The 15686-nt window shown below is 43.2% G+C and overlaps 1 protein-coding gene across 1 annotated transcript in view; it reads left to right on the top strand.

Annotated features, from left to right (window-relative positions):
- The window catches only part of man1b1 (mannosidase alpha class 1B member 1), a 30338-nt gene extending 14999 nt beyond the window's left edge, over window positions 1-15339 (top strand). Inside the window, exons 8-13 of the mRNA XM_062959455.1 lie at window positions 598-786; window positions 2015-2205; window positions 5991-6111; window positions 6309-6506; window positions 8699-8830; window positions 12187-15339. Of these exons, the coding sequence (XP_062815525.1) occupies window positions 598-786; window positions 2015-2205; window positions 5991-6111; window positions 6309-6506; window positions 8699-8830; window positions 12187-12390 (1035 nt within the window). The 3' untranslated portion in view covers window positions 12391-15339. The remainder of the gene's footprint in view (window positions 1-597; window positions 787-2014; window positions 2206-5990; window positions 6112-6308; window positions 6507-8698; window positions 8831-12186) is intronic.
- Window positions 15340-15686: the final 347 nt, after the last annotated feature.

Genomic DNA, 15686 nt, shown 5'->3' with positions numbered 1-15686 from the left:
GATAATATAAGATTATAAATGGGTTATATAGCTGTGTGGAAGGGCCTTGATTCTACACTGCCATATAATCCAGTGCAAATTAGATAATCTGTGGAAGAAGCCTAAGTGAGGACTAAGTCTAACTGTCCCCTAACTGAACCCTGGCTGTCCCTTGGTTGAGTTGGTTGTTAGGAGACCAAGTGGGCAGAGATTAGCTGGCAGCAATTGGATAAAAACAATTATTGCTCTCCCTCTAATTAGGACTTTATTTTTCTTTTCTTTTTGTTGTATCAACCTAGAGGCGTGGATGATGGGTTGTGTTGTCAAATTTCAAGGTTGGGGGGCCTGTAGTTTTGTTGTTTTGTGGGTTGCCGTGATGCCATCACTCATTTATATATATAGATTGTTTTTATTCGGGCTTGGCCCCATGTAAGCCGCCCTGAGTCCCCTTTGGGGAGATAGAGGCGGGGTATAAAAATAAAGTTATTATTATTATTATTATTATTATTATTATTATTATTATTATTATTATTATTATTATTAAACAAAGCAAGGTAAGAGTAGGGTGGACAGGGTACCTGTATTGACCTAGAAAAACCTCGGTATTTCTCTCTTCAGAAAGACATTGGGAGCAGGCTCATGCCGGCCTTCAACACCCCGTCTAAGATCCCCTTCTCGGACGTCAACATTGGCCGGGGCACGGCCCATCCGCCCCGCTGGACCTCGGACAGCACCGTGGCCGAAGTCACCAGCATCCAGCTGGAGTTCCGGGAGCTCTCCCGCCTCACCGGGGAGGAGAAATACCAGGTATGGGTCAGGAGACAAAGCATCCATAGGGCTCTTGCTCTCTTTTGCTGAACCGCTGTCCTTTTTGTCCACTTTCCGGGTCCCAGAGGCTCTGGTTTTCACCATCCACGCCCACCTCTCTGCTTCAGGCCAAAAACAGATCTTCTCTTTTGAGGGATGGGCTGTTCAGTCCGGAAGAGGCTCCTTCTTTGGAGGCTGGATGATCATCTATTGGGGGTTGTCAAGATGTCAGACAGGGGGAATAAATCTTTTTTAAAATCCCACTGCTGCCACCAATTTGTGAAGATGTTTTATTTAAAAGCTGCCACCAGAGGTAAAGATGTTTGTAATGCGGCCACCAGATGTTAAGGGGATTATCAACTCTTGCCACCACTATTGGAAGATATAACTACTGGCTACTTAGGAGACTTTTAAATCTTTATTTTTCTTCCTTCTTGTTTACTTTTGATGGTAATATAGATTTCAGAGACTGAGATGTTAAAAAGAACAATAACACATTTATTCAGGCACAAGCTTAATGGTTACAGTAACTTTCTCTTTAGAGGCACTTTGGTTAAGAGTTGCAAAGCTAGAATGAGGTGTTTCAAACTCCTTAAAACGTTACTTCTTTCTCTACTGCTTTAAACTGCAGTCACCCTGTGAATTTCAATCACAGACTATCTGTTCCTTATCTGGAAACAGACTATCTTAAAATAAGTCACCAAACTTATTTTAAACTTGACTCAAAATCAAACATTTGAGCCCCCCTGATCCCTTCACTGAGGATCAGTCTTCCCTGTAATCCCTCCGATTACAGACTACCTTAAAATAAGTCACCAAACTTATTTTAAATTGACTCAAAATTAAACATTTGAGTCTCCCTGATTCTCCAACTGAGAATTAGCCTTCCCTGTGCTTCAACAGAACACAGACTGAGCTGTTTTTAAAACATTCTTTTCTTTTTCTCTAAACGGCGGTTGGCTCTGCCCTCGTTACTATGGCAACCTGCCTCAGAATGCTGACCTGGCTACCATCCCCCACGCACTCTAATACTCTAATACTTACCCTTTCAAACATAGTTAAACATGACTTTTAAAACGCAGTTAAACATGACATCTGTAAACTAAAAAATTCACACTTCTTTACAGGGGTGTTTTGATGGTGCTTTTCCTGCCTGGCAGAAGGGGTTTGGACTGGATGACCCCTGGGGTCTCTCTGTGATGCTGAAATTCTTCCTTCCTTCTCGTAGAAAGCCGTGGACGGGGTGATGGAGCACGTGCACACTCTTGCCGGCAAGAACGACGGGCTGGTGCCCATGTTCATCAACACCAACACCGGGCAGTTCACCCACCTGGGGGTCTACACGCTGGGGGCTCGGGCGGACAGCTACTACGAGTACCTGCTCAAGCAGTGGATCCAGGGAGGCAAGAAGGAGAATGCGTCAGTGCCTCTTTCTGCTCTAGCTTCCTTTCCCTAAGCTCTGGCAAGGGCATGGCTGTGAGTGGGGGGTGAGGGGGACACTCCAAAGCTTCCTATCTGTTTCAAGCAGCGGGTCCCTTAGGGTTGAGCTGCCACATTTGGGTCCTCAGAGCTTTCTCTCTCCTTGCCGTTGAATGGTATCCCACCTTTTGCACTCTGGTTCATGCTGCCTCTCTTAAAGCTTAGCGCTTGACAATAAGTTCTGTCAGCTAAAGCAGGTAGCAACAATGCCAGGCCTCCAGGTATTACTGGACTGCGAGTCCTATTCTTCCTCCACGTTGGTTGGGGTTGATGGGAGGTACAGTCCAGCTGCATCTACACCATTCTTCTTTCTCATCCAGGCTAAAAGACACAGGGTGGGTAGGGAGGGTCTGCCTTTTGCATGATTCAGTTCAAATGAGGACAGGGAAGCATCAGTCCATAGGGCTTGCCCATGTCCCTTTCCCACATACAATAGAGTCTCAGTTATCCAAGCTAAACAAGCCGGCAGAAGCTTGGATAAGCGAATATCTTGGATAATAAGGACGGGATTAAGGAAAAGTCTATTAAACATCAAATTAGGTTATGATTTGACAAAGCACCAAAACATCATGTTATACAACAAATTTGACAGAAAAAGTAGTTCAATACACAGTAATGTTATGTTGCAATTACTGTATTTACGAATTTAGCACCAAAATATCATGATATATTGAAAACATTGACTACAAAAATGGCTTGTGGATAATCCAGAAGCTTGAATAAGCGAATATCTTGGATAATAAGAAGGGATTAAGGAAAAGTCTATTAAACATCAAATTAGGTTATGATTTTACAAATTAAGCACCCAAACATCATGTTATAAAACAAATTTGACAGAAAAAGTAATTCAATATGCAGTAATGTTATGTTGCAATTACTGTATTTACGAATTTAGCACCAAAATATCACGATATATTGAAAACATTGACTACAAAAATGGCTTGGATAAGCCAGAAGCTTGAATAAGCGAGGCTTGGATAAGTGAGACTTCGGCAGAAAAAATGGAAATCAAAGATACAGAATGGGGGACGCCTGGCTTGACAGCAGTGTGTGCGAAAAAGACCTTGGAGTCCTCGTGGACAACAAGTTAAACATGAGCCAACAATGTGATGCGGCTGCTAAAAAAGCCAATGGGATTCTGGCCTCATCAAGAGGGGAATAGAGTCTAGATCCAGGGAAGTTATGCTCCCCCTTATTCTATTCTGCGTTGGTCAGACCACACCTGGAATCACACTGTGTCCAATTTTGGGCACCACAGTTGAAGGGAGATGTTGACAAGCTGGAAAGCGTCCAGAGGAGGGCGACTAAAATGATTAAGGGTCTGGAGAACAAGCCCTATGAGGAGCGGCTTAAAGAGCTGGGCATGTTTAGCCTGCAGAAGAGAAGGCTGAGAGGAGACATGATAGCCATGTACAAATACGTGAAGGGAAGTCATAGGCAGGAGGGAGCAAGCTTGTTTTCTGCTGCCCTGCAGACTAGGACACAAGGGAACAATGGCTTCAAACTACAGGAAAGGAGATTCCACCTGAACATCAGGAAGAACTTCCTCACTGTGAGAAGGGCTGTTCGACAGTGGAACTCTCTCCCCGGGGCCGTGGTGGAGGCTCCTTCTTTGGAGGCTTTTAAGCAGAGGCTGGATGGCCATCTGTCGGGGGTGCTTTGAATGCGATTTCCTGCTTCTTAGCAGGGGGTTGGACTAGATGGCCCATGTGGTCTCTTCCAACTCTACGATTCTATGATTCTATGATTCTATGACTCTACTTTGCTTTATTCCCAACCTCTAAAAAGCGGAAATCCTCTCCCGATGCCATGTTTTGTCAGGGAGAGTGCCAGGAATATACAGTCTGTTGGTTCTTCCACCTCTGGAATATGTCCTCTTGAGATCTCTTTTCGTAATAATTTTTATTAGATGTTTTCAAACTACTTATACATCGAAAGAGGGGGAACAATATTTATAGGAAAGTTTAGAAAAATAGAAAGAGAGACAAAGAGAAATGAAAAAAATAATAAATAATAATAATAATTACAGTAGAGTCTCACTTATCCAACATAAACGGGCTGGCTGAACGTTGGATAAGCGAATATGTTGGATAATAAGGAGGGATTAAGGAAAAGCCTATCACACATCAAATTAGGTTATGATTTGACAGAAAAAGTAGTTCAATACGCAGTAATGCTATGTAGTAATTACTGTATTTACGAATTTAGCACCAAAATATCATGATGTATTGAAAATATTGGCTACAAAAATGCGTTGGATAATCCAGAACGTTGGATAAGTGAGACTCTACTGTATAAAAGTCCTAGAGAAAAAGAAAAAGAATTTTTTTTGTGAACTTCCGTTCAACCCTTGTTCCTGTTCAAGTTTTTTTTATTCTACTTCTTTTTAGATCTCTCCCGTTTGCTTAAAAAGAAAGTCTTTGTTTTCCTATCTATTCTTCAAGGATTGTACTTTAAATTCATATACTCTTCAGATACCGACCAGTCAGTCTTCTTTACACACTTGCCAGTGCTTTTTTTCCTCTGAGATCTCTGAAGTTATACCTGGCCCTTGGCTTGTTACTGTAGCATTTTAGTGGCCACCCATGCCTTCCTCTTCCGCCTGGAGGCAGGATCTTAGGTGACTTGGGCCATACTGGAAGCACAACGGCTTATGAGGAACCTGTCCCCTGTCACGGCCTCTAACCAAGCCCTATCCTTTCCTTCCCTGACCGTTGGAAACGGTAACTGCATTTTGTTTTCTTTTTTCTTTTTTTACATTTTTTTTTAAAAAACACAAAAAATACATATCGTAGACATACAAAACATTTACAATTCCCACCACCAACACGAGGATTGTTTTCTTTTTACATATTCATTTCTTTGTGAGACAATCTTTATATCTTTATCTATCCATTTTCATCCTATATAGTATATAACATTTGTTTCTTATTTCTTACAGCTTGATCTCCAGATTGATTCATGATATAGTTCTTTACCCTTGTCCATCTTTCTTCCATTTCTCTTGTTCTATTTTTATTAGTTTTTACAACATTTAGTTTCATATTCATAATTTCAAATTCCATTTGCTCCACCATATATTGGTACCATTTACTTACTGACCATTTTGATTTATCTTTCCACCCTAATACTATTACTGTTTGTGCGCATTCAGTTGTCAGCGTGGAGGCGTCAGGGTGCGTGCTGGGTGGGTTTCTTCAAACTCCATCAATCATCTTCTCCAGCACCCTGATGAATTGGTTGCAATCGTCTGCCACACCAATTCCAATGTCAGACTTAAATACATCTGTAGTCTGAAGTCTAAACATTTATTTCAATATCTATAATACATATTTACAAAGCATAGCAAAAGCCATCGCTCTGAGCTGGCATTCTTCTATAGCCTCTTCGCACGGCAAGCACCAGCTCAACACACACAGAGATAAGAAAACACATTCCTCAGTCTGCAGGAAGTCCCCGACCTCCAAGGCCAGAAATCATGCCTGAAAGGTCATGGCAGGCTGTCAGTCAAAACTAGCTTGCTGTTAACTGTTTCATTACTGAAACACACACTCTTGCCTAACAGCAGAAAAACACTTGATTTACATTTCATACACATACAACATCAATTATTGCTTCTTTTATTTCCCTTTTATTTCCCGTTTCCTCTCTTTTTCCTAATACCGCTATTTCCTTTGTTATGACCCACTAATTTCCTAGTAACTGCATTTTGTTTTCAACGGCAGGCTTTTGGAAGATTACGTTAAAGGCATCGAAGGGGTGAAAGCGCACCTTCTCCGGAAATCCCAGCCCAAGAGACTGACTTTTGTCGGGGAGCTCGCCCACGGGCGCTTCAGTGCCAAAATGGTAGGCTTGCTTTGTTTTGGAGCTGTTCAGTAGGGAGAACAGGAGGGAAGGCATGCCATGGGTCCAAGTCAAGAGGAGAGTGCAGAGTGCCATCCTCACCCCTTGTCTTCCTGGGTCAGGTGCTTTGTTTTCATATTGCACTTGTGCCTCTTTCCCCTTTTCGTTGAATAAGAGATGTGTTGGGTAATTTCACAAAGGATCACCTGGTCTGCTTCCTGCCCGGGGCCCTGGCGCTGGGCGCCCACAACGGCCTCCCTGCCGACCACATGACCCTGGCGGCCGAGCTGGCGGAGACCTGCTACCAGATGTACGCCCAGGTGGAGACCGGCCTCAGCCCGGAGATTGTCCACTTCAACCTGCACGCCCAGAAGAACCGAAAGGACGTGGAGATCAAGGTGAGCCTTCTGGGCGCCGCTTGGAAACGCTTCCCTCTGGGCCGTATCTGGGTTCATCTCCAACTATTCGGAGGAAGGAGACCTGGGAAACATGCAACTTCTCTGCTTGCTCTTTCCCTCTCTGCTACTCCTTGATTTACATTTTATATATATATATATATATATATATATATATATATATATATATATATATATATATATACACATACACACACACACACACACACACACACACACACACACATACATACACACACACACACACACACACAGTAGAGTCTCACTTATCCAACATAAACGGGCTGGCAGAATGTTGGATAAGCGAATATGTTGGATAATAAGGAAGCATTAAGGAAAAACCTATTAAACATCAAATTAGGTTATGATTTTACAAATTAAGCACCAAAACATCATGTTAGACAACTGTATATTGAAACCATTGACTACAAAAACACGTTGGATAATCCAGAACGTTGGATAAGCGAGGCTTGGATAAGTGAGACTCTACTGTATATACACACACACACACACACATACATACACACACACACTAGCTGTGCCCAGCCACGTGTTGCTGTGGCGAAGTATGGTGGTATGGGAAATAAAGTATCTTATATTATCTGCTTAGAACTGAATTATATGAGGCCCCTTCTTCACAGCTGTATAAAATGCACACTGAAGTGGATTATATTCCTGCTTCTTGGCAGGGGGTTGGACTGGATGGCCCATGAGGTCTCTTCCAACTCTACTATTCTATGATTCTATGATATGGCAGTGTGGAGTCAAGATAATCCAGTTCAAAGCAGATAATATAAGATTATAAATGGGTTATATAGCTGTGTGGAAGGGCCTTGAGTCTGCACTGCCATATAATCCAGTTAAAATCAGATAATTTATATTTTATAGGCAGTGTGGAAGAGGCCTAAGTGAGGCCTAACTCTGCCTGTGCCCTGGGCTGAGTGGGTTGCTAGGATACCAAGTGGGCGGAGCTTAGCCTTCTAACTGGCAGCAATTGGATAAAAACCATTATTCCTCTCCCTCTAATTAGGACTTTATTTTTCTTTTCTTTTTGTTGTATGAACGTAGAGGCATGGATGAGGGGTTGTGCTGCCAAGTTTAGTATTTCTGGGACGTGTCGTTTTGTTGTTTTGTCCTAGGCCGAAATGTCATTACCCTTTTATATTTATATATATGTGTGTGTGTGTGTGTGTGTGTGTGTGTATATACACACACACACAATATAATTTACAGTAATATATAACAATTATAACATGTATATACATATAATATGCATAAATACATACATATACATAAACCTCCTGCCAATCTAGCAGTTTGAAAACATGCCAATGTGAGTAGATCAATAGGTACCGCTCCGGCGGGAAGGTAACGGTGCTCCATGCAGTCATGCCAGTGGTCACATGACCTTGGAGGTGTCTATGGACAACGCCGGCTCTTCGGCTTAGAAATGCAGATGAGCATCAACCCCCAGAGTTGGTCACAACTGGACTTAACGTCAGGGGAAACCTTTACCTTTTTATATACATATAATATTCATAGTATTATATTGTAATACGATATATTAGTAATAATATTACAATATATCGATACAGTACAATATAGTAATTTATTACCAGTATTGTGCTATGCTCATAATATAATATTGTATGTAAATTTAATTTGTTGTCGAAGGCTTTCATGGCCGGGATCACAGGGTTGTTGTATGTCTTTCGGGCTGTGTGGCCATGTTCCAGAAGCATTCTCTCCTGACGTTTCGCCCACATCTATGGCAGGCATCCTCAGAGGTTGTGAGGTATGGAGAACTTTGCTTAGTTTTCTCCATACCTCACAACCTCTGAGGATGCCTGCCATAGATGTGGGCGAAACGTCAGGAGAGAATGCTTCTGGAACATGGCCACACAGCCCGAAAGACATACAACAACCCTAAATTTAATTTGTTTTCTGAGAAGGGCAGCATATAAATGTAGCAAATAAATAAATACTAAGCACACTGTGCCACAGCCTTCAGCCCAGCTGGGTGCTTCAAAGACTTTATTTAGAAGTGATTCACTCAGGTATTCACAGCAGGAGATCGATGATGAAAGAGAGAATGACTGAATGTCTCAAGTTGGCAACAGACCCTTTTCAGCAGTTGACACCTTTGGAAATGACATAATGTTCTTATTTTTTAGGCGGCCGACAGGCACAACCTCCTTCGCCCGGAGACAGTGGAGAGCCTTTTCTATCTCTACCGATTCACCGGCGACAAGAAGTACCAGGACTGGGGCTGGGAGATCCTGCAGAGCTTCAACAGATACACACGGGTAAAGCAGGGCTCTTGGGTGGGAGTAATAACACTATGTAACCAAATTTGAAAAATGTTCTGTTCCTGGTTCCTGATTCCAAGTCTCTATTTTGGGGAAAAGGCAGGGTGAGGATAGTAATACCGTCTTTTCCACAGTAGTTTTTCCGTTCATAATCTCCCATCTTCTTTTCACCTTGATGGCAAAATAATTATTATAATTATTATAATATAATAACAACAACAACAATAATAGATATTGTCAAATTTCGAGGTTGGGGGGCCTGTAGTTTTGTTGTTTTGTTGGTCGCCGTGATGCCATCACTCATTTATATATATATAGATTATATGAGGCCCCTTCTTCACAGCTGTATAAAATGCACACTGAAGTGGATTATATGGCAGTGTGGAGTCAAGATAATCCAGTTCAAAGCAGATAATATAAGATTATAAATGGGTTATATAGCTGTGTGGAAGGCCTTGAGTATACACTGCCATATAATCCAGTTAAAATCAGATAATCTGTATTTTATAGGCAGTGTGGAAGAGGCCTAAGTGAGGCCTAACTCTGCCTGTCCTCTGGGCTGAGTAGGTTGCTAGGAGACCAAGTGGGAGGACCTTAGCCTTCTAACTGGCAGCAATTGGATAAAAAAAAATATTCCTTCTCCCTCTAATTAGGACTTTATTTTTCTTTTCTTTTTGTTGTATGAACGTAGAGGCATGGATGAGGGGTTGTGCTGCCAAGTTTAGTGTTTCTGGGATGTGTAGTTTTGTTGTTTTGTCCTAGGCCGAAATTTCATTACCCTTTTATATATATAGACTAGCTGTGCCCGCCACGCGTTGCTGTGGCAAAGTCTGGTGGTATGGGAAATCAAGTATTGAGGAATTGCTGGTAGTTAAGGTAAAGGGTAAAAGTTTTCCCCTGACATTAAGTCCATTATAAATGGGTTATATAGCTGTGTGGAAGGGCCTTGAGTCTACACTGCCATATAATCCAGTTCAAATCAGATAATCTGTATTTTATAGGCAGTGTGGAAGAGGCCTAAGTGAGGCCTAACTCTGCCTTCCCCTGGGCTGAGTGGGTTGCTTGGAGACCAAGTGGGCTAAAACTATTTAGGTGCTTGTGATTTCCTTTTTTTCCCCATCATTTTAAAATGTATTTATTTATGTAATGCTTTTGACACTAAATAATAAGTGGGCGGAGCTTAGCCTTCTAACTGGCAGCAATTGGAAACAATCAATTATTCCTCTCCCTCTAATTAGGACTTTATTTTTCTTTTCTTTTTGTTGTATGAACGTAGAGGCATGGATGAGGGGTTGTGCTGCCAAGTTTAGTGTTTCTGGGATGTGTAGTTTTGTTGTTTTGTCCTAGGCCGAAATTTCATTACCCTTTTATATGTATAGATTACTAGCTGTGCCCGGCCACGCGTTGCTGTGGCTAGGGCTTTATTTTTCTTTTCTTTTTGTTGTATGAACGTAGAGGCGTAGATGAGAGGTTGTGCTGTCAATTTTCAAGGTTGTGGGGCATTTAGTTTAGTTGTTTTGTCCGGTGCCGTGATTCCATTACCCTTTTATATATACAGTAGAGTCTCACTTATCCAAGCCTCGCTTATCCAAGCCTCTGGATAATCCAAGCCATTTTTGTAGTCAATGTTTTCATTACATCGTGATATTTTGGTGCTAAATTCGTAAATACAGTAATTACTATGTAGCATTACTGTGTATTGAACTACTTTTTCTGTCAAATTTGTTGTATAACATGAAGTTTTGGGGCTTAATTTGTAAAATCATAACCTAATTTGATGTTGAATAGGCTTTTCCTTAATCCCTCCTTATTATCCAACATATTTGCTTATCCAATGTTCTGCCGGCCCGTTGATGTTGGCTAAGTAAGACTCTACTGTATTATTATATTATTATAAAACCATGTCATGTAGAAACTCGTTTTGGGTAAAACATTTTGAAGCATTGTCATTCCTCTTTTACTAACGCATTACCCATGGAGCCTCCGGTGGCCTAGGGGATAAAAGCCTTGTGACTTGAAGGTTGGGTTGCTGACCTGAAGGCTGCCAGGTTCGAATCCCACCCGGGGAGAGCGCGGATGAGCTCCCTCTATCAGCTCCAGCTCCATGCGGGGACATGAGAGAAGCCTCCCACAAGGATGGTAAAACATCAAAACATCCAGGCAATGTCCCCTGGGCAACGTCCTTGCAGACAGCCAATTTTCTCACTCCAGAAGCAACTCTGGTTGCTCCTGACACGAAAAAAACCCAAAAAAACGCATTACACTTTTCCTTAATTCCTCCTTATTATCCAACATATTTGCTTATCCAATGTTCTGCCAGCCCGTTGATGTTGGCGAAGTGAGACTCTACTGTATTATTATATTATTATAAAACCACTAGCTGTGCCCGGCCACGCGTTGCTGTGGTGAAGTCTGGTGGTATGGGAAATAAAGTATTGAGGAATTGGTGGTAGTTAGGGTAAAGGGTAAAGGTTTTCCACTGACATTAAGTGCAGTCATGTCTGACTCTGGGGGTTGGTGCTCATCTTCATTTCTAAGCCAAAGAGCCAGCGTTGTTCGTAGACTCCATGACTGCATGGAGGGCAGTTACCTTCCCGCCGGAGCAGTACCTATACATCTACTCTCATTTGCATGTTTTTGAACTTTAGGGTTCGTATAAGCTGGGGCTAAGAGTGGGGGCTCTCTCCGCTCCCCTAATTCAAACCTGCGACATTTTGGTCCAGAAGTTCAGCAGTTCAGCGCTTTAACATGCTGCGCCATCGGGATATTATTTCATAAAGGTTGTGAATATACAATATTTCTGATTGTTTTTTTGTTTTTTTTGCCTGTTGGAGGCAAGTATGAATGCTGCAATTAGGCAAAATTATTAGCATGTAAAGGCCTTGCAGCTTTAAAGCCTGGTTGCTTCCTCCCTGAGTGAATTTTTTGTTGGGAGGTGTTAGCTATCCCTGATGGTTTCCTGTCTGGAATTCCCTTGTTTTCAGAGTGGTGATCTTTGCGATATTTTCTGTGCTTCTACTGTCTGTGGCCCTTTGAAAACAATTATTCCTCTACCTCTAATTAGGGCTTTATTTTTCTTTTCTTTTTGTTGTATCAACCTAGAGGCATGGATGAGGGGTTGTGCTGTCTATTTTCTAGGTTGTGGGGTGTTTAGTTTTGTTGTTTTGTTGGTTGCCGGGATTCCATCACTCTTTTATATATATGGATGTCATGTAGAAACTCTTTTTGGGTGAAACATTTTGAAGCATTGCCATTCCTCTTTTACTAACGCATTGCCCCATTTTGGAGCGTTTCTTTTCCCTTGTGGGCGTTTCCAACGTCTCATTGTGTCTCTTGGGATTTCCTCCGTCCAGGTCCCCACGGGCGGCTACACTTCCATCAACAACGTCCAGAACCCGAGCAGCCCGGAGCCGAAGGACAAGATGGAGAGCTTCTTCCTGGGGGAGACGCTCAAGTACTTCTTCCTGCTCTTCTCGGACGACGTGAACCTGATCAACCTGGACAAGTTTGTCTTCAACACGGAGGCTCACCCGCTCCCCATCTGGCCCTCGGCATGAAGGAATTGCGGAAGTTTCGGCCGCGGGTGCGCAACGGCACCGGCTCCCTTCTTGCCAAGTGATGTGTTCGAAGGAAGGGAAGGTTTGGATCGCGGAGGTGGCGTTCTCAGCCTGGCGTTGGGACACAAACTCTCTCTTCCTCATGCACACAGTCACAACCGCACTTGTGTCTTACCTCCCTTTGGTGTTTCGGGATGAAGAGATTTTTGGAAAAACGCAGCGCTTATGTTGACTCTGTGAAATGGTCTGTCTTGACAAATCCCTCTGGCAGCTTCCCGAAACAGTTAGGTCGGGTGAGGCTTTACTGCGGAGGTAAACGGGATCTGGGCAGTGGCCGATTCTCCTGTATCATTCCAAGCCCCAAGGCTGGTGCTCGTGGCCAAATAGTGGCCTCGTGTTTTACCTTTCCAGCCGCATTGTGTCCCTGGCGGCACCAGATCCTCGGCAAAACACCAGAAGGGTAGAGGTGGCTGGTTTGGGTGGAGAGTGGAGCGCAGGCCATGGGTGTGTCTGCTCTTGCTGTTTAACTTAATCTGCAGAAATGCAGGACGATAATGTGAAATACGACATTAGAGGGGAGGGAGGGGGAAATGTCCACACAGGGATTTATATACACAGAGAGAAAGATATAATATAAATGATGTTTTGGCTCAGGTATTCCAGACTAAAGAGCTGCTTCCTTTGAGGCTGCAGGAGACTTGTGGGTCACCTCTAGATCAGGATTTGGGAGGGAAACCGTATCCAAAGTGGGTTTCTTTGGAAAGCTTTGGCTCCTCCTGGCCTCTGAGCTGGAAATGATAAATACACACAAATGTCTATACTAGACAATGTCGAAGAGATAAGCAAACACTATAAAGGTTCAAAACTATTTCTGTGGCCTTTACATGTCACATCTCTTTTTATGTTTTCAACCTTTATAGTGTTTGCTTATCTCTTTGACTTTGAGCTGGAAAGGCACTTAATTTTCACAGTGGGCTCTCGAAATGACGGCCAAGAAAGCAAACCCAGGCAGCAGTTGAACTAAACAAGTTTGGGAGGGTTGTTGTATGTTTTCCGGGCTGTGTGGCCATGTTGCAGAAGTATTATTTCCTGACGTTTTGCACACATCTTTGGCAGGCATTCTCAGAAGTTGTGAGGAAATTTGGGAGCCTTGGGAAGGGAACGAGCATCCACGTCCGTGTTGTGCGGCTGTGTTTGTGTAGCCCTTGCTTACCATCCCCGGGCCTTGCTTGTTTGCAAAGGGATTTCAGAGGCTCTCTTCTGAGACGTCCCTCCACTCTTGGTTTGATCCACTCGTTCTTTGCAGAGACAGTGGGCTTTGGGGTTCATCTCTCCCTTCTCGTTCCTTTTTGTCTGTTCTGACGGGATGGGCGAGCAATTCCGCAAGATTTCTCAGTCCATCAAGACGATATTCCCAGATCCATATCCTATTGGCGGGACCTGAGCAACTGGAGCAGCGTCTTTAAAAGAACTTTGCAGTCGCTGGGTTGGGGACCAAATTAGTAGATTTTGGGGGGAAAGAAAAGCCGCTTGGGAAAAAGAGAAAGCTTTTCTGTGAAGATTTGTTAGAAAAACATTAAGTGCTCTGTGAGTCTTATCAAATCTTGATTGGGTAATAATAATAATAATAATAATAATAATAATAATAATAATAATATGGGTATGCTGAACTAGCAAAGCGGGCAAGCATTCAAGGTTGCCTCAGGCCCAGAAAGCAAGTTTTTCTGGCCACAAAGTTCCAGTCTTGCTTCTTTAACTGACCTGCCAAGTTGCAACCATTGATCCCGAGTCCCTTCGGGGAGATGGGGCGGGGTATAAAAATAAAGTTATTATTATTATTATTATTATTATTATTATTACTTTGGCCTGATGTTACAGATTATGGTTTTTGCTGCCCACAGCAAAATGGTGATCCCTCTTTGCTGAATCTGATTGTCTTCCAAGGGCAGAGACTTAGGAGACCTGGATTCACTATGATGGTGTTTCCAGATGGAAAAGTTTGCTTGAGGCGCCTTCTTCACTCTGTTTGTGCCTCCTCCAAATCCACAGCACTGTTGGTCACAGCTGAGCCCGCAGCACTATCCAAATAGCAAAAGGGTCCTTTTCGGTCCCATCTAGAATCAATATTCCAAGCATTTTAGACCAAGTCTTTGTTAGCTGGGCTGGGCCCTAAGGTGCCAACTGAGCAGAGATCCTGGCACGTGCGGGGAACAGCTCCTGGAATTTAAAAGCCATACCCTACGAAGGCGGTGGGCCCACCTTCACCTCCGGGACCCTTTGAACGAACCGGTGCCTTCTCTGTAAAGCAGGGATCGTGAAGGCAAAGGCTTCTGCTTTGGAAGCAGGACTGCGGAGGCGCATGACAGAGGCTGAAGCATCTCTCGAACTGGGGACCCAGAGGCCCAAAGCCACTGAACCAGCCTCCTGTTCCCTTTGAGAACCACTCTTCCGTTTTCCTTGCAAAGGCCAAAGCTTGGCCTTCACTATCTGAAGCTCCGTCCTTTGGCTCAATTGCCCTTTGCCTCCTTGTTTTGCATTTCCAAGGCCGGAGGTGTCTGTGTGCAATCCGCAATGTGTCATGCAGCTGTAAACACGGCTCCTTCCTCTGCCAGTGTTAAGTTTTCTATGTTTAACATCCACATCCCCTTGTGCTGTCATGTTTAGCCATGATGACAGTGGAGCCGTGCCCTCTCCCAAAACCCCTTTCCCCGCAGAGCTGCTTTAGAAGTGTCTGGGTCCCTTCCTTCCCCTATTGAAGCCTTACGGGCATGTTCACTGGTCTGCCGTACTTGTTCAGTAGGAGAATCCCTTACAACTCTGCGAGAAACTGTACATGAACCTTTTTGAAGAGGCAAAATACCCCTTTGAAAAAACAGATCCAAATCCCTCTTGTGTTAGAAACCAGTCTGCAGAGTTCTATTCCTCTGAATAAATGGTAATTTATTTTGAGACACTGCTTTCTCTGTGACTTTCGCTGTTGCAATATTGCTATTGTTACTACCACTATGTGTTTGCCCCAAACTCAAAATGGGATAAGTTATACATCAAACTTTATTGCAAAAAATTGCTTCTCCCCTTCTCTATGGTAGGTTTGGATAGCTGAGTCTGACAGCTTGAATTGCAAAAAGTCAATGGCAATAAAGCCAGCTGCTTGGGCGAGAGGAAGAAAGGAAGAAATATTATATGTACAGTAGAGTCTCATCCGACATAAACGGGCCGGCAGAATGTTGGATAAGCAAATATCTTGGATAATGAGGGATTAAGGAAAAGCCAATTCATATCAAATTAGGTTATGA

This window comes from Anolis carolinensis, unplaced genomic scaffold, assembly GCF_035594765.1.
Source record: "Anolis carolinensis isolate JA03-04 unplaced genomic scaffold, rAnoCar3.1.pri scaffold_7, whole genome shotgun sequence".
NCBI classification, from domain to species: Eukaryota; Metazoa; Chordata; class Lepidosauria; order Squamata; family Dactyloidae; genus Anolis; species Anolis carolinensis.
This window is presented reverse-complemented; position numbering and strand designations above follow the sequence as displayed.